Source organism: the organism of the source record quoted next, unplaced genomic scaffold, assembly GCF_019419815.1.
Source record: "Pyrus x bretschneideri cultivar Hongxiangsu unplaced genomic scaffold, Pyrus_bretschneideri_v1 Contig16, whole genome shotgun sequence".
Lineage (NCBI taxonomy): Eukaryota > Viridiplantae > Streptophyta > Magnoliopsida > Rosales > Rosaceae > Pyrus > Pyrus x bretschneideri.
The window spans coordinates 1,683,214-1,704,414 of record NW_025999457.1 but is presented as its reverse complement, the minus strand read 5'-3'; the positions used below and the strand labels follow the sequence as shown (position 1 = coordinate 1,704,414).

The 21,201-nt window shown below is 36.7% G+C and overlaps 1 protein-coding gene and 1 pseudogene across 1 annotated transcript; one reads left to right on the top strand and one right to left on the bottom strand.

Annotated features, from left to right (window-relative positions):
• The first annotated feature begins 14,700 nt into the window (after positions 1-14,700).
• On the top strand, positions 14,701-17,053 carry LOC125475828 (annotated as a pseudogene).
• Positions 17,054-18,961: 1,908 nt separating this feature from the next.
• On the bottom strand, positions 18,962-20,903 carry LOC108867979 (extensin-3). Its single transcript, XM_048581194.1, has 2 exons — positions 19,697-20,903; positions 18,962-19,246 (listed from the first exon to the last, which is right to left on the bottom strand). The coding sequence occupies exon 1, from the start codon at positions 20,901-20,903 to the stop codon at positions 19,725-19,727; it is 1,179 nt and encodes a 392-aa protein (XP_048437151.1). The 3' UTR covers positions 18,962-19,246; positions 19,697-19,724.
• Positions 20,904-21,201: the final 298 nt, after the last annotated feature.

The window sequence follows — 21,201 nt, the reverse complement described above, 5'->3', positions numbered from 1 at the left end:
TGCAGCTGTGAGTTCGTTTTTTGGTGCGAAGGCTTTGGATGGGGTTAGAAGAGGGGGCGTCGGCAGAAGGGACTCCCGGGATGCGCGGTGGTGTGCTCCGGCCTTTCCTTTTGTGAAGATTAATATGGATGCGAGTTGGTCCAAGGCCTCAAAGATGGGTTTTGTCGGAGTGATTGTGCGGGACATGGAGAGCAAGTTTGTGGCTGCAGCGCGGTATGCTTTAAAAGCTCCTTCTGCGGTGGCTGCGGAGGCTTCTGCGTTGCTGCATGGGTGCCAACTCGGAGCAGACTTGGGTGTAAGGTATGTCATTCTTGAATCTGACTCCCTTGAGGCGATTTCTTGTCTCTCTAGCTCGCTGTCCAAGGGAAGTTGGGAGGCTTTCCCTTTGCTGGCCCGGGTCAAGCAGTTAGGAAGTAATTTCCTTGAGTGCCGTTGGTCTTGGGTGCCTAGAAATGCTAATGGCGTGGCTCACGAGATTGCGTCGTGTGGTTTTACGGAGATGTGTGATGTTGTGTGGGTCGATAGGCCCCCATCTTTGTTGGTCTTTGTGTTGAATAATGACGGGCTTCCTTGTCCTCATTAAGGTGGGTGTGGTGGTGATGGGGGTGACACCTCTACTTGGTGGAGGGGTCCTTGTGGTTTTCCCCTTGTCACTGCTTGTATATTGTACTGGTTTTTGCCTCTGTGTAGGCCTTCTATCATATGGGTTTCTGGGCGTTCAAAAAAAAAAAAAAAAAAAAAACGGCACAATAGTGAATTGATTTATCCCATGTCTTCATCAAAGCTAACCAAAACCATTGTGAGTTAGAGCCCTATTAAATGGAACATTCATATCAATGAACATCAAACATCAGACCTTTTTATATCCAATACAAGCGCAGTATAACCATTTCAGATTTAGAAGCAAAAAAATAAATAAATAAAGCAACACCAAAAAGAGATAAAGAAACTGATACAAGCACTGTAATGCCTTGAAAATTTAAATATATGAATTATATATTCATAATTATGAATATGTGGTGAAAATTGAAAATTAATCGATTTATGGTTATGGAAATAGAATTGGGAAATTTGAAAGTTTTGTTTTTGGACAATATTATAATTTACGTTGTAAAATCTATTGATAAGTGGAAATGACGAAAGTGCTCCTAGCCGGCTAAATGTAATTAGATGAGGACGTATGTTTATCCTCATATATTTTTTTCGTATTTCTTGGTATCTTTGAATAGAGTTCGATCTAGCGAAGTCGTAGACAGGGCCGGCCCTGAGGGTAGCCCAAGTAGGTGCCCGCCTAGGGCCCCCACTTCGGAAGGGCCTCCAAAAAAAATTTATATCCTGTAATTAACATATAAATACAAAAAAAAAAAGTAAGAAATATCATAAGTCGTTTGTTAGTGCAGTGGAAATGTAGAAATATCATAAGTCATTTGTTAGTGCAATGGAAATGTTGCCTTCATTTTTCTTTGGGGTGTTGAGTTCGAAACATGAAGCTGCCTCTTTTAGTCACTAGATTTTTCTTGTTTTTCAAATTTATTGCCAATCCATCTGTCCAACTCCCAATCCATTTGTCCAAATGCATATAAAGTTATAAAACTCAAGTCTCTTTGCAATCTTTTTTCTTTCAACTTCTCATTCTCTCAATTTCTATCGAATGTTTGAACTAACTTTCCATTCTCTCAAATTCTATTGAATGTTTAAACCAACTATCATATGGTCTTAAAGATTGTACTTTAAGGTAATCAAAACTTTGAATTATATATTTTTTCTTTTCAATAACTTTTTATTCAATGGATTATTTTAATATTCAATCTGTTAGTGTGATGTTGATTTTAGAAGGAAAAAAAAAACACAAGAGAAACAATTGGCGTTGAATTTATTATACTCGTCAATCAAATTTATTATTATTTACTCTCTTGATCATCAAGTTTTATTGTTCTTCACTCTCAATCTTAAACTCTTGACTGCAAACATTTAGTATATGTGTGTCTAAAAACGTGAATCGTGTAATGTTTAAATAATGTTTGTGTATTTATCTTCTTTTGATATTATTTTTTAATGATATTTGATGTGAAAATAGAACTTTTTATGTATTTAGTGATTTTTTTTATACAAATCAATATACAAAGAATCAGAGATCAAAGAATTTTAGGGCCTCACTTCGAAGGCTCGCCTAAGGCCCCAAATTCTCAGGGCCGGCCTTGGGCGTAGGCGCAAACCATTTGTAAAACGGAGTAATAACGAAAGAGTTATAAACGAACGAAGGTAAAGACAAAATAATCATTTTGCTAGGAATTTGGAAGGCTCTAGATTTGTGGGAGCCTTGTTTTGGTAAAAGGAGGCCACGTGAGTGGCTGAAGAAAAAAATAAAAATAAAAAATAAAAAAAAGAAGAGAAGAGAAGGAAGAATAAAAATAGGGGTGTGCTATCCACACACCCCATTTTACTTCTTACACACCATTTGATAATTTCTATCCTTTAATCTTCTTCAATTCATCCGATTCGACGGTCAAACATTAAAAAGCTGTGTGAGAAGTAAAATGGGGTGTGTGGATATCACACCCCTAAAAATAAGAAAGGACCACACACCCCTAAAAATAAGAAAGGAAGACGAGTTTCAGGAGGAAAAAGGAGGAGGGGCTCGGCGAATGGGGAAAGGAGAGAAAGGAAAGGCCCAATCAGAAATAGGGGAAGAAGGGAATGGGAGAGAGGGAGAGCAACACGGGATCATGGATCCCTTCCCGGTTCCTTGCGACCCGACTCGCGGATGGGTGAATACCCGACGGTTTTCGAAGGCTTCTTCGGTCAAATTCCGACGATTTAAGCCGAGCCACTGCCTGGAAATCACTCCACGACCTTCCCTCAACCCATTCTACCCTAAAATTGGTAAAATTTGGACTTAAAATGGTGAAGAACCGTCGGTGGGTGCAACAGGTTCGTGCAAAGATTCCTCAAATTTTGAAACATTTTCCTCCAATTACCACGACCACTAGACTCCTGTTGAGGCTTGGAACAAAGCCCAAACAACTTTGGGGGTGGCGGAGCACCGGAGGTGACAGATTGAGGCCACCCAAATTCTAGGGTTCTGGCAGGTTTGAGTGGAGTTGGGGCTTTTCCCAGCCGAATTGGACTTTGGCCTAGGTATAAAAGTTGTTCCCCTTGACTTGCTCTACATTTTTGTAAAATTTGAGAATTTTTAGAAATAGTGAAATTTTCCGGTGAATCAGGGCGGCCGACTGCCACCCACGGCTGCGGGTACAACGGCGCCTGTCCAGTCAGCCAACATTTTGTTTTTATGCGAATTTTGTTATTCCAATTATATTTTTGGTATCTGGTTGACGTGTTTTGATTATTAACACGAATGTTGGAAATTTTGATTAATTGAATATTTTCGGAATTGATTTGGTTATTGAATTGTGAACTACGAATGGCTTGATCCCTCCGAAGGGTATGTGTTAGATGTAGATAATCGAGTTTTGACCTCTTGTTTGGGAATTAGAGTGAAGAGAAGAAATTTGTATTAAATTAAAAGTATAAACTTATGTTTTGATAAGTAAATTTTGAGGTAGACTTTTGTGAGTAATTAAGGAATTTTAATTAAAGAATAAAGTGTAATGGTAGTACATTAAACAATTGTTTGAATTGGGCCTATCATTAGAATTATTTCCCGAAAATTAATATTTTGGGGGCGGGGCGTTACAAATGGTATCAGAGCGAATGATCCTACTCTACAATATGCAATATTCTTGAGTTCTTGTTGGTGTGAATCATGATATGCATTGTGGTTGCATGATCTCTTAATTTTTGTAAATAAAGTGGCATTCATGTGATATATATATATATATATATATATATATGTGAGATACATATATGATTTGCATTGTGTTTGTGGTGCAATTTCCATGGTGATTATGGAATTCCATTAGTGGGAATTATGAGTTACGTTAAATTTGCATTATTTCTTAAGTTCTTTGAATAATGAGGAGGTTATACGGAATATATATATTTATATATATATATATTGTGAATCATCATGAAATGAAGTGAATTGGGTTTATTTGAATATGAGCGTTTGATTCAAATCTTGAATTAATCTTGAATGGAGTTGATATTATGTTATGCATTATGAAAATTTTGGAAGTCTTGATTGTGAAATTGTGACAAGTAGATGAAAAATTCGTACTATACCTGTGCCATTAAGAAATGTTGAATTGGACGGAAAAAGGCCTGTGAATGTCGATTTGGGTGTGATAGCCCGTGGAATAGGAGGATGTGTTATATGGGCAAAAAGAGCCCGATGATGTGTAATGTGGGCAAAGAAAGCCCGAGAATGTGTGATGTGGGCAAAAAGAGCTCGAGGATGTGTGATTGGGCGAAATGACCTGTGAAGTGTGAAGGAATGATTGAATGGGCACAAAGACCCAATGTTTCCGAGAAGAAGCTCCATGTGTGGGCTGTGAGAATGAATTATTGAAGTGATAAAAATGTCTGATGTGTATTGGCCAGGTATATTACAATATTTTCCAGCCTACTAGTCACTGATTGAGATAAAAAGAAAATGGTGGTGGAATCATTGTTTTGACAATCATAAGTATGGCTAGAAATTTTAAAATCTTTTGGCCAATGATAATTGTGGTTGGAAATTTTAGTATTTATTAAAGTCATGATGACTTATCGAATGGGAATAAAATTATAAATTGTGGTTATGGTTGATTATTATATTTGGAATGGTGAAAAGATCTTAAAGGTACTTCATTTATTATTGGTGGACATGAATGAAAATATGGAATAAGATTTCAAGTTCCTTTAATATAAACGTGTTCCCCATATAGTTTTTACTTTGATGAAAAGAATAGTTGGGGAGAGTTATAATTACAAATTTGATTGTTTGGTTGCCATAGTTATGGGTGGTCATTGTTGGATTTGATATTGCAAGCAAAATTGATGACGAGCACATATTCTCGTGGTTGTGTGATTAATAAGGTTTAGTTGTTGGCCAATAGAGTGGTAATATATTTAAATTTTTCTTCTTTGGTTGATGGAATGTGAAAAGTACTCTAGATGTGTGAGTCACTCATTTATTCGATCTATGACTGCACTTTGAAGCAATTTAAAAGAGAAACAATTTAAACAAAGATTTGGACAAAAAATTATGGTTGAAATTCTAATGATTTTGGTTGGAATTTTTGATATTTGATTTGTCAATTCTAATGGTTCGGTTTGAAATTTTGATATTTTCTTAGCCATTGATGATTATGGCTTCAAATTTTGGTATTTAGTTGGCCGAAGATAGTTATGGCTGGAATTTCTAATGTTTGGTATTGCCCGTGAGTGCGGTTATAAATTTTGAGATAGAACTGTTGTAACGACGATGTATAGCCAGTGATGATACGTGGTTTACAAATTATTGTGGTTATTGTGCTAGTATTTATCTAGCCAATGATAGATGTGGGTTGATATTCTGATATTTATCCTGCCAATGAATGTGGCTGGGAACCTGAGAATGTGGGTGAGAATCACGATTATTATTCGTTGGTTGCTTATTTTTGGAGCCTGAATAAAATCGTAGACTAAGATTATGATTTTATTCACCATTAAAGGAATCGTGGGAATAGTTCTAATTCCTTTTCGTAACTCGATGGTTGAAATCTTAGGGACGAGATTTATTTTAACGGCGGGTGAATGTAATACCCTGAAAATTTAAATGTATGAATTAGATGTTCATAATTATGAATATGTGGTGAAAATCGAAAATAAATCGATTTATGGTTATGGAAATAGAATTGGGAAATTTTAAAGTTTAGTTTCCAGACATTATTATAATTTACATTGTAAAATCTATTGATAAGTGGAAAAGATGAAACTGCTCACAGGCGGCTGAACGTAATTATACGAGAACATATTTTTATCCTCATATATTTTATCATATTTCTTGGTATCTTTGGATAGAGCTCGATCTAGCGAAGACGTAGGCACAAACTGTTTGTAAAATGGAGTTATAACGAAAGAGTTATAAACGAACGAAGGTAAGGGCAAAATAGTCATTTTGCTAGGAATTTGGAATGCTCCAGATTTGTGGGTGCCTTGTTTTGGTAAAAGGATGCCATGTTAGCGGTTAAAGAAAAAAAAAAAAAAGAGAAGGAAGAATAACAATAAGAAAGGAAGAGGACTTTCACGAGGAAAAATGAGGAAGGGCTCGGTGAATGGGGAGAGGAGATAAAGGGAAGGCCCAATCAGAAAAGGGGGAAGGAGGGAATGGGAGAGAGGGAGAGCAACACGTGATCATGGATCCCTTCTCGGTTCCTTGCGACCCAACCCGCGGATGGGTGAATACCTGACGGATTTCGACGGCTCATTTGGTCAAATTCCGACGATTTAAGCCTAGCCACCACCTGGAAATCACTCCACGACCTTCCCTCAACCCATTCCACCCTAAAATTGGTAAAATTTGGACTTGAAATGGTGAAGAACCGTTGGTGGGTGCGACGGATTCGTGCGAAGATTCCTCATAGTCTAAAACATTTTCATCCAATTACCACCACCACTAGAGTTTTCTTGAGGCTTGGAACAAATCCTAAACAACTTTGGGGGAGGCAAAGCACCGGAGGTGATAGATCGAGGCCACCCAAATTCTAGAGTTTCGATGGGTTTGAGTGGAATTAGGCTTTTCCCTGCCTAATTGGACTTCAGCCCAAGTATAAAAGTTGTTCCTCTTGACTTGCTCTTCTGCAAAATTTGAGAATTTTTAGAAATAGTGAAATTTTCCAATGAATTGAGGCGTCCGACCGCCACCCACGGCGACGCCTGGCCAATGGGCCAACATTTCGTTTTTATGCGAATTTCGTTATTCCAATTATGTTTTTGGTATTTGGTTGACGTGTTTTGATTATTAACACGAATGTTGGAAATTTTGATTAATTGAATATTTTCGGAATTGGTTTGGTTATTGAATTGTAAACTACAAATGACTTGATTTCTCTGAAAGGTACGTAGACAGTCTAACGAGAAGTTAGATTCAGATAATCGAGTTTTGACCTCTCATTTTGGAATTAGAGTGAAGAGAAGAAATTTGTGTTAAATTAAAAGTATAAACCTATGTTTTGATAAGTAAATTTTGAGGTAGACTTTTGTGAGTAATTAAGGGATTTTAGTTAAAGAATAATGTGTAATGGTAGTAAATTAAACAATAGTTTGAGTTGGGCCTATCATTGGAATTATTTCCCGAAAATGAATATTTCGGAGGCGGGGCGTTACAAGTACAATATAAGCATTCCGACACCAAAAAAAAAAAAAAAAAAAAAAAAACTGATACGATAAAATAAAGATACATCCAACATCGCTCTATATCCCATAAAAGTAGAGTATAACTTCCCAGTTTAAACTGAAACCAAGTCCGATTCAGCATCTTCAGTTTCTCCATTTTACAAGTTCTACCAAATTCTTGACGACTCTAGTTTAAATTGAAATAATACCAAATTCTACCATCCACACGTATCACTAAAAATTATTTACGTCCAACTTATAACCTTGAAAACAACCCACAACCAAATGTTTTCACATCAGAGACAGACGACAACATTGCAGGGGAGAGGGGGAAAGGAGGAGGAGGAGGAGGAGGAGGAGGAGGAGAGGGGGGGGGGGGGGGAAGAGGGTCCACATATTGGTTTTGGTGAATGGGTCTCAGACAGGCTTTCGGAGTGGGTCTGGAGTGCAGGTTTTTAGGGTGTAGAGCGAGTGGGAGAGGTAAGGAGGCGAAAAGAGATGAAGAAAGAAAGGCAGTGAGAGGCGATGGGGTGTTTGGTTTTTTGGCATGGATTTTTGAGAGCAGATAAACATGAAAAGTCCTCCGAAGAAGACTGAAACATTTATTCCGGTTGAAAGGTTCCTTTTTGTTTTTCTAACTATTCACCATGTTTCACTTTTCCCCTGAAAACAACATAAATAGTGGAAAGATTGTTTCCTAACTTGAAGAACAAAAGTTGAGATCATTTTACAGAATACGTTTCCCAATGCACCGACCGCATATTTGACCTATATTAAAAATTTTAATGGCAAAACACTGAGAAAACCTTAACAAATAGACCCTGATTCAGCTGTATGTATTACAACTATAGAACAAGTGAAAAGGCATTAAAAAAAAAAAAAATGCAGATGGAAGAACTTAAATGATGAAACCAATTGAGAAGCATTCGGTGGAAGTAGAGTATACCCCGTCTAACAGTTAACAAACAAGGTAAAAACCTAACTCTTTTAATGTGCAGAGTTAGACCCAACGGGTGGAATGAGCACTATCACTACCAACAACTAGGTGGTATTTGAACAAGTAAAACTGCTATCAACGTTCAAAAGTACAAATAAAACATACCAATCAGAACAGCTACATACAACTATACAAGTCTATGCTTTTGATTAGCGACTGAGAAGTTATAACAAGAACAACTCAACAAACAAATAACTAAATGAAAAAAAAGGAGAACTTGGTTATGTCAAAATGTATACCAATAATACACATCAATTTGTATATAAACATAATTGCATTATAAATATGTATGGAGGATCTTATTGCCATCGTTATTGAAGAATAACATTAAATTGGAAGACTGACCGCACTAAAAGGAAAGAATCTACTTGATAATTTCAGAGGTTTGGGGTTTGGTTGGGTTCGGGAAAAGACTGTTCTTAAGTACCTTGCAATGTAATTGGAAGCCTAAATGATTTTCTAGTAGTTTCCATTCTCACACAGGTCTTAACAAACACACTGAACAAGGTTTTCCCACCATGAACATAACTTTATAACAACCAGTAACTTCTAAAACTACCGCTAAAGTGGAAATCTAAGTTTCTTTAAAAATGAAACCCAGTAAATAATATCAGTCACAATGGACCGAAGGAAACACAAGGGCCAAAAACTGTGATCTGGTTACAAAGAAAATAAAAACAGAAATCATATGCTTAGAAAAGCTTTCATGGAAGATTCATTATTATATGGAATCATACGAGTATGAGTAGTGATTGCAATTGTAGTAAGTGTAACCAGATAGGCTAAGACTATATTATATGCTTCAAGAAGAACTCGAAGATGTAAGAATATGCATGGAAGAAAATAAATTTATTTTGTTTTTTTTAATGAAAGGAAAAGAAAGGCACCTAGCTACAAAAACCAGAATCTGCATCTCTACCAAAATAAGTGGAGATAAAAACAAGCAGAGTCATCAGACAACTGAACTGGAATCCTTTGTCAATGATAGATACTCTTCACATAAAATTCACCACTTTGAAACAAAATTTACAGTGAAACCCGAAAACCCATCAAGAACCACTAAAGAAAATAAAATTTAATGAACTTAAAGATATTTAAAAGGTTATAATTGGAATAATGGTGGGTGGGAAAAGAGTGATGTTATTATTTAGGTGTTTTATGTTTTATTGCTATTATGAATTTGATTTGAGCGTTTCTTAATTGATCATAAGTTTTAGTTTTAAAGTTTGTGTTAGTTTTAATAATAGATTTGTTTATTGGAAGGTGATTTTCACACACCATTTTTAGCTTCTTAGAAACCTTTTTTTTTTTTTTTTTTTTTTTTTAAATATTGGGCCATCACATTGAATAAATCAAACAAAAATAACAAACAAGATTAAATATAAGTGTTGATCGAGGCTAAAAAGGATGTATGCTTATCATTTTCCTTATACAATGTCTAAAACAAAAATTAGTATTTTTTAAATATTAATTGTTTCTTAAAATATTTTATATTAAGGAAGGCCCATTACTTATAAATTTAAAGAGCGACTGTTCAATTTGCTATTATATAGAGTCCTTTATAAATTAAGTCTCTTGGAGATGAATTTAGTCGATTTGACTCTTTAAAAGAAAGTTTTAGTGGTTTTGCAACTTTTCTTGAAGATGCTCTAAGGACACGTGGTGAGACGTTGGAACTAGCCAATTTTAACTTCATTGAAGGTTTTACTCTGTAACTAGCCAATTTTAACTTCATTGAAGGTTTTACCTTTTGTAGGAACTTCATCATTCATATATATAAAGTAAATGTGAGTGTACAATTTTTACTAACACATGTTCAACGCATGCAGATTTTTTTTTTAATTTCTAAACGATAAACTAATTGTATTAATCAAATACTAATAGAACATTAACATAAGCACTTAAGAGATTGAAAACCAAGGAGCTTTATAAGTCATCCTCTTTAAAAGCCCCTTGCTCCATCAAAACAAAAGCAGCCACCGAATGTGCTGCCCTGTTACATGAAGGAGGTGAAAAGCTATAAATCTAGTAGACTCCGGTTGATACAATATTTCATAATCATGAAAAATACCTAAACGCATGCAGATTCAATCATGAAAAATATTTGAAAGTCAATACGCGGCAATGATGACCTGCATGCATGCATGACTCTCAAAATGAAAAAAAAAAAATCAATTATATTATAAATTTTTTAGGTCTAGCGTGATCTATCACCAACATCATTACTATTGTCTCCAATTTAATCATCATATAAATTTATTTGTATAAAAATCATCATATTTTTAGGTGTGAGGTTTTATATCACAAAGCACTCGATAATATTAGCAGTGAACTTTCTACATATAAACTGTAAATTATTTTATTGTGTCCTTGATGTAAGATGTTATTTTCCAACATGATCATTATGTTTTAAGGTTTAACACGTAGCTGCAAGAAATCAAAGTGCAATTCCTTTGGTTAGTCGTGAGGCTATGATTCATGAGTTATGACAATAGTGATGCTTATCTTTTTAAAGTCGAAAGAGGTCTCAACTTCCAATTTCTTGACGCCATTGTTAAAGAGAGAGAGAGAGAGAGAGAGAGAGAGAGAGTTACAATAATTGCAAATAATTGTATTACACGGATGAATGACAACCTATTTTCGTTATTTATTTGATATCCGACAATATATGAGTGTACTGATTAAAGGAGAAGGCAGGAGAATGAACTTAATTGTGGACCTAAAAAATAGTTGTCATTATACACAGACAATACGGATTGTTCTAGGTTGACAGTCTTCCTTTTCCAAGTTTTAAGCCTGATGATAATATGGGCTACATTCTTTCTTTCTTTTTTCTTTTTTTTTTAAAGGGATAACTTTTATTAAATTCTAATATAAATGTTTATATCTTCAGTAAGAATATTAAATAAAAACTTCGGACCAAGAGCATCCCATGGAAAACACCTTCATGCGAAGCAACATATGAGGCTAAAGCATGAGCAATGACATTTCCGTTCCGCTTGACCAATATCATGGATAAAACACTCCAAAGTAGCATCTACCACATACTCCCCATTAAGCATACTAATTATCACCTGAGAGTCAGACTTAATCTCCACTTCATCACAACTCATCTCAATACATACCATTAACGCTGCATGAATAGCAGCAACTTCTGCCATGGCCGCATTATTGAAAAATAGGCCTCTTTCTCCACTAGCTGCTTGCAACAATTCGGCAAAGTCCCTCATAACCCGCCACCCATATCCTCCTTTGAGTGTCTTCCTGCACCATGCACCGTCACAATTAATCTTAAGCACACCATAGTTGGGCCGTCTCCATCGAACTGATTGTCTAGCAAAGATAGCTCCATCACCTTCCTCACAAAGGACAACAACTTGCTTCTTAGAATTATGGCATGCTCTGAATTCAATAAGTTGATGCCTCACCAAATTAACCCCCTCCATGGGTTTAGGATCCTTTAAACACCATCTCATTTCGACTCTTCTAAATTTGCCACATAATAAAAACACACTTCGGCAAAAGCTCCTCTTGTCTATCTTCGTCACGAAATCGAGCACATAACCCCTACCAAGACTCACGAAAATCCTGCCCTATGATAGATTTCATGTCTGAACTCGCATTCAAAAAACAAGTGATGTTCCATCTCCTCCGATGCTTCACACATAACACATGAACTCTCCACTTGCATCCGTCGTTGGAGAAGATTAACCCGCACCGCTAAGGATTGGTTGCAACAGCGCCAAATAAAAAAACTTCATTTTATTTGGCACTACCAACCTCCAAACATCTTGCCAGCAACGATCAACCATGTCCTGTCAACTACCACACCACCCCGCCCCCACCTTTTCCGGGTCCTTCTTCCTACGAAGTTCCCCATTTTCTTGCATATCCATGGCAGCTCCTTACCCCATACGAATGGTATAATCCCCATTTCTAGAATAGTGCCATATGACTCTATCCTTACACCCCGCTAAACTTATTGGTACACCAATAATAAGATTGCCCTCCTCCTCCTCCAAACACCGCCGAATCAAGTCTACCTTCCAAACCCCCACACCTAAAAATATGATGATTTATTAGTGAGAATGATAAAGTCTCCATCCTTACACCCCGCTAAACTTATTTGTAGCTAGTGAAATTCGACCTAATAAACAAAGGAGAATGAGTTGTTTGCATTATTCTTGACACTATTGTAATGTCTCAAATTAATACCACTGTCTCAAATTAATAATACAATGGTTTGTGCAATTTTTCTTATAATATTAGTGAGAATGATAAAGTCTCCATTCAATGTCAGTTCTTCGCGGAATAGGCCAGAGCTTTGGGAAAAAAAAGCCCCCAAAGTCATTCAATATAGCACTTAAAATATCGAAAAAGAAAACAAAAAAGAGGACAATTATTGAACTAACTTCACTTTCTACAATCCTTTTCTAGGTGAAGGTGCATTTGGTCGACACTAGGCCAAATGGGGCAAATCCTGTCTGCTCATAATTTTTAACACTTAATATGCTCTTCAAAATTAAGTTACTAAAACAACTACATTTCTTTCATTAGTACTGTAAGTTGTATTTTCGTCCAGTGTTATTTTCGATATTAGTGTCACGAGATGGCTCGAGAAAATGAGAGAATAGACGTGCCATTGTTGGTGGTTGTCAACAAACAGTGTTTGTGTTTGGATGTGTGTGAAAGTTGTGCAAAAATCCGACTTCTTAACCAATTGTTGTGCACTGAATGTTGGTTAAGTTCTTTCTATGCCTCAAGTGAACGAGGACTTAAAATTCAATGTAACTATTTGTGTTTTTGCCTAAAACATTAAAAAGAAAAATGGAAACCAATGCAAGAAACAAAATGTAATTATTTCATAATGAAGTCAAGATTACAAGCATTTGTAAAAGTAAAATCTTGCCCGATGGGCCGAGATACATGACTTGAAATGAAAATTGAGTGAAATTGTAAAGAAAGTAGTAAAAGCTTCTTACAAGATTTAGGCCATGAATAGAGAGATAATGCTAGAGGAGTCTACCGAGGTCTTTGGTATCAGATTGGACTTAGTCAAAAACATGTGCCTTTAAGAGGAAATCAAGGTGGTTGGAATGTTACATCAATTGAATCATACCACGGGTTGGCAGAGCTGTAAAAGTTTAAGATCTCAAGGACATAGGCAATGTTTGCTTCGAATGAAGGCTTTGCGATTGTATCTGAAGAGCAATTGGATTGTACTTTGAAAGAAGTTGGGTTGATTGAAGAATCAGTCAAGGTTTTATATAATTGTAGAGTGGATCAGACGTAGGTCCTGAGTTTGAAGGTTTCTCGCTCTATTTATAGGCAATGAAGCAAGAGCTACCTCAATCTTATCGCTAAGATGGAGCGTGGGTAGATCGGTTATTTGGAGTTGACATTAACTGTAATTTTTGGTTGGTGGTCTTAAACTGTATTTTGTGGTCGTTTGCATAATCGCAGTGGTGACATTAGCATGTTAGATGATGCGTACGTCAAGGGCGGAGCTACCATGGGCCTAAGGGGCGGATGCCCCCACTGAGATTTTTCTGATGCTGGCATGTTGCTCAAACTGATCTGGTTCTACAGCAGCAAAGCCCCCACTGAGTTTTTTTTGGTTCTGCACTTCTGCTTCGATCTGGTTCTGCAAAAGCAGAGCTGGGTCTTACTATTTTTTTTTTTTTTTTTGAAATCCAGGCCAAAACGACGTCATTTTGATCCTGGTAAAAAAATATTTTAAAAAGGTGAACGAAACAGCATCGTTTCTTATCTGTTTGAAGAAAAAAAAAAGTATGTTATAGTGGGGGACAATTTGTCCCCACGGTCCCATAATTTCATCCCTCCGTTTTGTTTTCATTGCCCATTGCGGCTTGCCAATCAGAGAGTAGCTTGTTGCTGCTCTTCCCCCAACCCCAACAGCTTGAAACGGAACGGAACAGAAGCAAAGTTGTTCTTTCCAGCCACTCCAGCCAGCCCTTGAGCCACAATCTAGCCGACATATATATGTTTAGGTAAATTTTTTAATTCCTAAATCTATAATCCCTAACCCTAATTAATTATTTAAGACGAATTTTTGTTTAATTGGTATAGAAATATAGAATCATATGGATATGGTAATGCACTAATACGGTTATTGACTTATTGATTATTGATTAATGATATGAATTCTATGATTATTGATGAATGAAATTATGAAATTACGAATTCTATGAATATGGGTATACATTTATTCATATGATTTGTTGAATTAAATGTTTATTTGTTGAATAATTTATATGCTTATTGCTATTGGTTAATTGAATTGTTGCCTTGGTTGGATATGGATGCTCTAGGACTAAGAGTCTAAGAATTTTATTGAGATTTTTATTCTATAAATTCTATAAATTATATATGAACCTTATATGTTATTGGTAAATATGACTAACTTTGCAGACTGAAACATCATGGAGAGGTTTTTCAAAAAAATATCAGTGCCGCCATCCCCAGTTATTGAGAAAAATATTGATACTCAGGGACAAGATAGTACAGAATTTATTTTATCAAATCTTCCATCAGATCCTGGTAAGCGAATTCGAATTTTGGATTACAATCCTAATATTCGAGATCAAGTACGAAGAGCGTATGTGCTAGCTGGTCCTCAATAACCTAAAACCCATAATTTTCCTTACAAGAAATATGGAGACACGCAAAGACGATTCAACCCTGCTTGGTTTGATGATTTTCCTATTTGGTTGGAATATAGTGTAGAAAAAGATGCTGCCTTTTGTCTATGTTGCTACCTTTTTAAACCAAACATTAGAGAACAAGCAGGTGGTGATTTCTTTGTTGGCGAAGGATTTTCTAATTGGAAGAAGAAAGAAAGACTTCTAACTCATATTGGAGGCGTCAATAGTGCACACAATCAAGCATGGAGTAATTTTGAAGCTTTAAGGAGTCAAAAACAACATATCCAGTCATTCTTCTCTAAAACTCATGATGAAGCTCGAATTCAATATAGAGCTCGGTTGAATGCATCAATTGATTGTTGTCGATTTCTTTTGAGACAAGGGCTTGCATTTTGTGGTAATGATGAATTTGAACATTCAAGCAACCATAGAAACTTTCTTGAGCTTTTACAGTTTCTTGCCGACCACAATGAGGATGTGAAAGCCGTTACTTTGAAAAATGCTCCAGAGAATCACAAATTGACATCACCAGATATTCAAAAAGACATTGTAAATGCTTGTGCAACTGAGACGATCAAGGCTATTATTGAAGACGTTGGCACTTCGTTGTTCTCTATTTTGATTGATGAATCTCGCGACGTATCAACGAAGGAACAAATGGCTATTGTATTGCGTTATGTGGACAAGAATGGGCATGTTGTTGAGCATTTTATTGGCATTGAGCATGTTACTAGTACCACTGCTCTCTCACTCAAGGAAACCATTGATGAGGTATTTTCTAGGCATAAATTGAGCATGTCTAGGTTGCGTGGGCAAGGTTACGATGGGGCCAGCAATATGCAAGGTGATTTCAATGGTCTTAAAGCTCTTATTATGAAAGAAAGTGGTTGTGCTTATTATATTCATTGCTTTGCACATCAACTTGAATTAGCTCTTGTAGCTGTGGCAAAGAAGAACATCCAAATTGAGTCTCTTTTTAGTATAATTACTATTTTGGTAAATCTTGTTGGAGCATCATCGAAGCGTTGTGATCTTCTTCGAGAGAAGCAATCTATTGCAGTTATTGAAGCACTAAACAATGGTGAGTTTACAAGTGGGAAAGGCAAAAATCAAGAAACTACTTTGAAACGTGCTAGAGAAACACGTTGGGGTTCGCACCTTGGTACTTTAGTAAGTATAATGACTATGTTTTCATCCATACTTGATGTACTTGAAGTAATAGCAGATGATGGAGTAAGCTCTCAACAAAGATGTGAAGCGAATAATTTATTGGATTCCATGCAATCATTTGATTTTGTGTTTAATCTACACTTGATGAAAGATATACTAGGAATAACCAATGAATTGTCACAAGCATTGCAAAGGAAGGATTAGGACATTGTAAATGCCATGAAGTTGGTTGGCGTTTGTAAGCAAAGGTTGGAGATAATGAGGAAAAGTGGTTGGGATTCTTTACTTAGTGAAGTCTCAGAATTTTGTCTTAAACATGATATTGATGTGCCTAATATGGATGATATGTTTCTTTCTCGAAGACAAGGGCAACGAAAAGCACAAGCAGTCACAAATATGCATCATTATTGTGTTGGGATATTTTATGTTGTTTTAGATTGGCAGCTTCAAGAACTAAATAATCGTTTCAATGAGACCAACACTGAGTTACTTCTTTGTTTGGCATGTTTATGTCCAGCTGACTCCTTCTCTGCTTTTGATAGCCAAAAGCTATTGCGTCTTGCCCAATTTTATCCTAAAGACTTCTCTACGAATGAGCTGGTGATACTTAAGATTCAACTTGAGACTTACATTGTGGATATGCAGTCTAGCATTGAGTTTTCAGGTTTAAAAGAGATTGGAGATCTTGCAAAAAAAATGGTTCAATGCAAGAAACACAAGGTGTATTCGCTGGTTTACTTGCTTGTGACATTAGCACTAACTCTTCCAGTTGCTACTGCAACCGTTGAAAGAGCATTTTCGGCCATGAAAATTCTAAAGAATCGATTGAGAAATCGGATGGGAAATCAATGGATGAATGATAACAGGGTTATTTTTATAGAGAGAGATATTTGATGGCATTGGTAATGATGTTGTCATGCAACGCTTTCAAAATATGAAAACACATCGAAGGATATTGTAAGGGACTATTGTATGAAAAACTTAATGGATTAATATATAAGTATTGTGTTTAGTAAATTTTTGAGCTTTTTAATTATGACTTTGTTGTTTGAGAATGCCCCCATTCACATAAATCTCTGGCTTTGTCCCTGGCGTACGTTAGCATTTAAGGAGGTGAGATATTCTCGGGTTTGGTCGTCCGCGTGGCTGACGTGCTTCAGAAAGAGATCCGCCCAAGCCCTCAGACAAGTTGGAGGGGGATAAAAAGGTCGCCTAGCTTTGTGATATGATCTTGAATTGGGCTTTGAAGTTGGTGGGCCTGAGTCGTGCAACTTTCTACAAATGAAACTAGATTGACCCCATAACATGCTTATTTTTATTTAGGCTCAAACATGATTTTCATGAATGATGTATTTGATGCTAAATTATTGTCGGTCAGATCCATTTTGTGTGATTAAGTGAACTTTCATCCCAAATATATGAAGGGAAAAAAACTAAATTTCTCAGATCTCACCCTCAAAAAGTTTTTTGTTTTTTTATTTTATTTAACCCAAATTAAAGAATTCTAACGCATACTTGACAGCTGACAACCAAACCAAAAGGACAAATATATTTGCTTTGTTTGGTAATTGGTATAAGCAAATCAAACCATTTTCCGTAGCGCAAATCATCGACCTCTGCCATTAAGTGTAAGTGGCTACGTACTCACTTTGCATGACAGCCAACGTCCCTAACTCGAAACCCTACACACAATCATAATTCATGACCATCGTTGCATCCATTGGAAGGTTTGTCCACTCATTTGCATATAAACCAAACTCTGTTCGAATTTTAGAATAAGCGACGTAATTGTCTTGCCTCACCGCTTACTCACTCCACCATGTTTTAATTTAATGAAATTGTTAACTACAAATTTGTTCGGTTGCATTAGTTTAAAGGACAAGTGTCAACGTATTTTATAGCCAAATTTCCACACTAAGAATACATAACTAAAATCCAAAATCCATAAATTGGAGAGCGACCTACAGTTTCTTGATAAGAAAAAAGAAAAAAGAAAAAGAGTTTGGATAACATAAAGAAAAGAAAGAGCTGCGTCGTCACCTAGAATACTAATTTCAAACCCTAGCGTGGTTGAGATACCTATTTACGTTAAAACTTAAAACGTTGCTTTAACCTAGTAATGACTTATTTGGAAAAGAAAAAAAAATTATTGCTCTCAGATCACTATAAAATGATAGTCAATCTTTCTACTGCTGAGATTTTTTTGGGGTTTCGATAATCCTTTTGATTTTTTTATCCACGATGGTCTACTGGAAGACAATTGTATATATAGTGTAGTGGACTAAGTTTTATCAATAAGATTACCACTTTAACTTTTTTTCCAGCAATGGATAAATAATAGACAACATTAACTTTTAGAAAAAGTATTTGACATTTATGTTGAAAAAGTAATCACAAATTTAAGCCATGAAATATGGAAAACAAATTGAAAAAAATAGATCACTTAATTGAAGAAAATAATACAATACTAAGATGATTTGACAAAATAGATCACTTAGTAGGCATTTTAACAATTCATAGTCTTCTTTATTTAGTGTTTATGAAATATTAAGAATAAGAATTTGCAAATAGTTTTTCTTCTTTCTCATCCCTTGATTTGATTTGTTAACACCGCTCGCATATATTATTACCAGGAAATTTAGAGTGATGTTAAGGACGATGCCACATATTTACACCACATTATTACCATATATAATGTAAGTAAGTCAATCAATATTCAATGAGATAAATTCATTAAGACGTAACATGTATACATTACTTATGAGAATAAATGGTACACCGATGTAGTATACGTGGTTTTCTATAACATTATTTGGAAATTTAATTAAGAGAGTAAAACATATTAGATATGTGAGAAATTAAGTAAAAGTTGGGGAATGTATTTATTTTATTATTATGATGATCACCTCTCCATTGGAAGGTTGAAACAAACTACATATACCATCTCTTTTGAGAAACAGGAAATAAAATACATGGAACATGAGTGCCCTACAACTGTCTAATATTACAAGGAAAGGAAAATATGAACCTCTATCGGATATCGTATATATAAAACACGTTACATCAGCAGCTGCGTGGAGACTCGTTTTTGATAAGGCGCGCTGTTCGACTTCAACAGCCCCTTTCTTTATTCTGACCTTTCTTCTTCCCTTACCTGCAAAGACATATTATTGTTATTTGTTAGGTCTCTGTCATTGGTCTATTTGTTACACACGACTACTGAATATCAAGAAAAAGAAATACTAATTGAGTAATAACGATATGTTGGAAATACATTAGGGAGTTTTAACGAAACACTCCCGGTACTGTTCACTTTTAACGAAAAACCACAGTTTTACCTTTTCCTGGTACTATTCACTATACCTTTATTTGTCATTTTTCATTAAAACTAAAGTTTTTTTGAATTTTTCGTTAATTTTTCTAATACATTAAGCATATGCCAATAAGGATTATTAGCCAAAAAAGGAAATAAACACTAGTCAATTAGAATTTATAGGAAAATGTTATTTTGTCAGAATGTGCATTTGGTTGTATGGTGATTTCCAAATTGACAACAGTAGTACTAACAAATTAATGAATAATAACATAGAATGGAGAAGCTTACCAGCTTGATGCAATTAAGCTTTCAATATCTAGTAGTGGTGAGGAGGTGGAGGTGAGGAATAGATATAACCGTGCGGTGGGTGAACTGCTGGAGGAGTTGGTGGTTTGTAAGGTTTCTTAGGTGGTGGTGGTGGTGAGTAAACTGGTGGTGGAGGAGACTTGGAGATTGGAGGGGGTGGTGGGGGAGACTTGTAGTGGTAAGGTTTCTTGGGTGGAGATGGTGTGGGAACTGGAGGAGGTGGTGGTGGTGGAGACTTGTAGTGGTAAGGCTTCTTCGGTGGTGGTGGTGGTGGTGGTGACTTGTAGTGGTAGGGGTGCTTAGGTGGCGAGTATTTAGGGGGAGTAGGAGAAGGAGGTGGTGGGGATCTGTAATAGTAGGGCTTCTTTGGTAGTTGGGGTGAGTGCACTGGTGGAGGTGGTGAATATACTGGCGAGGGAGGAGATTTATAATGGTAAGGCTTTTTTGGTGGTGGGGGTGAGTGCACTGGTGGAGGTGGTGAGTACACTGGTGGGGGAGGAGACTTGTAATGGTAGGGCTTCTTTGGTGGTGGGGGTGAGTGCACTAGTGGAGGTGGTGAGTACACTGGTGGGGGAGGAGACATGTAGTGGTAAGGCTTCTTTGGTGGTGGTGGAGGAGACTTGTAATGGTAAGGTTTCTTGGGTGGTGGTGGTGGAGATTTGTAGTGGTAAGGCTCCTTGGAAGGTGGTGGTAAGTGAACTGGAGGAGGAGGTGGTGGGGGAGATTTGTAGTGATAGGGCTTCTTGGGTGGTGGTGGTGGAGACTTGTAGTTGTAGGGCTCCTTAGGTGGGGGTGGTGAGTGCACTGGAGGAGGAGGTGGTGGTGGGGATTTGTAGTGGTAAGGCTTTGGTGGTGGTGGTGGTGACTTGGGGTGGTAGGGATGCCTAGGTGGTGAGTGCACTGGAGGAGGAGGTGATGGTGACTTAGGGCGGTAGGGATGCTTAGGTGGTGAGTAGTGCACTGGAGGAGGAGGTGGTGGTGACTTAGGGCGGTAAGGATGCTTAGGTGGTGAGTAGTGCACTGGAGGAGAAGGAGAAGGAGGCGGTGGTGACTTGTAATGGTAGGGAGGAGAGGCCGGTGGTGGTGGAGATGAGTAAGGGTAATTAGCTAAAGTTTCTGAAGGCAATGTGAGAGAGACTATTGCCACTAGGAGAGTGACCACAAGAGAGGTCACTTGTGAAGGCACCATTTTTCCTATCCTTTGTTAAGAATGGGTTTTTGGTTTTCTGCCTCTGAAGCTAAAGCCTCCTCACCCTTTATATAGCTTTGGTCTTTACCCTTCACCGTGGTACTCATGCCAAATTTCACTTGACAATTGTTAATAATTATCTTAGTAAAAAAACAAGATTACTGTTAAAATAATGCTAATGGGGCCAACTATTTGAATAGATTATCAATTAATGTTTGGACCAATGAGGCCTTTGACCGAATTTTGTCAATTTATGCCCTTCTCCTTTTTATTTTTATTTTTATTTTTATATCTTGTT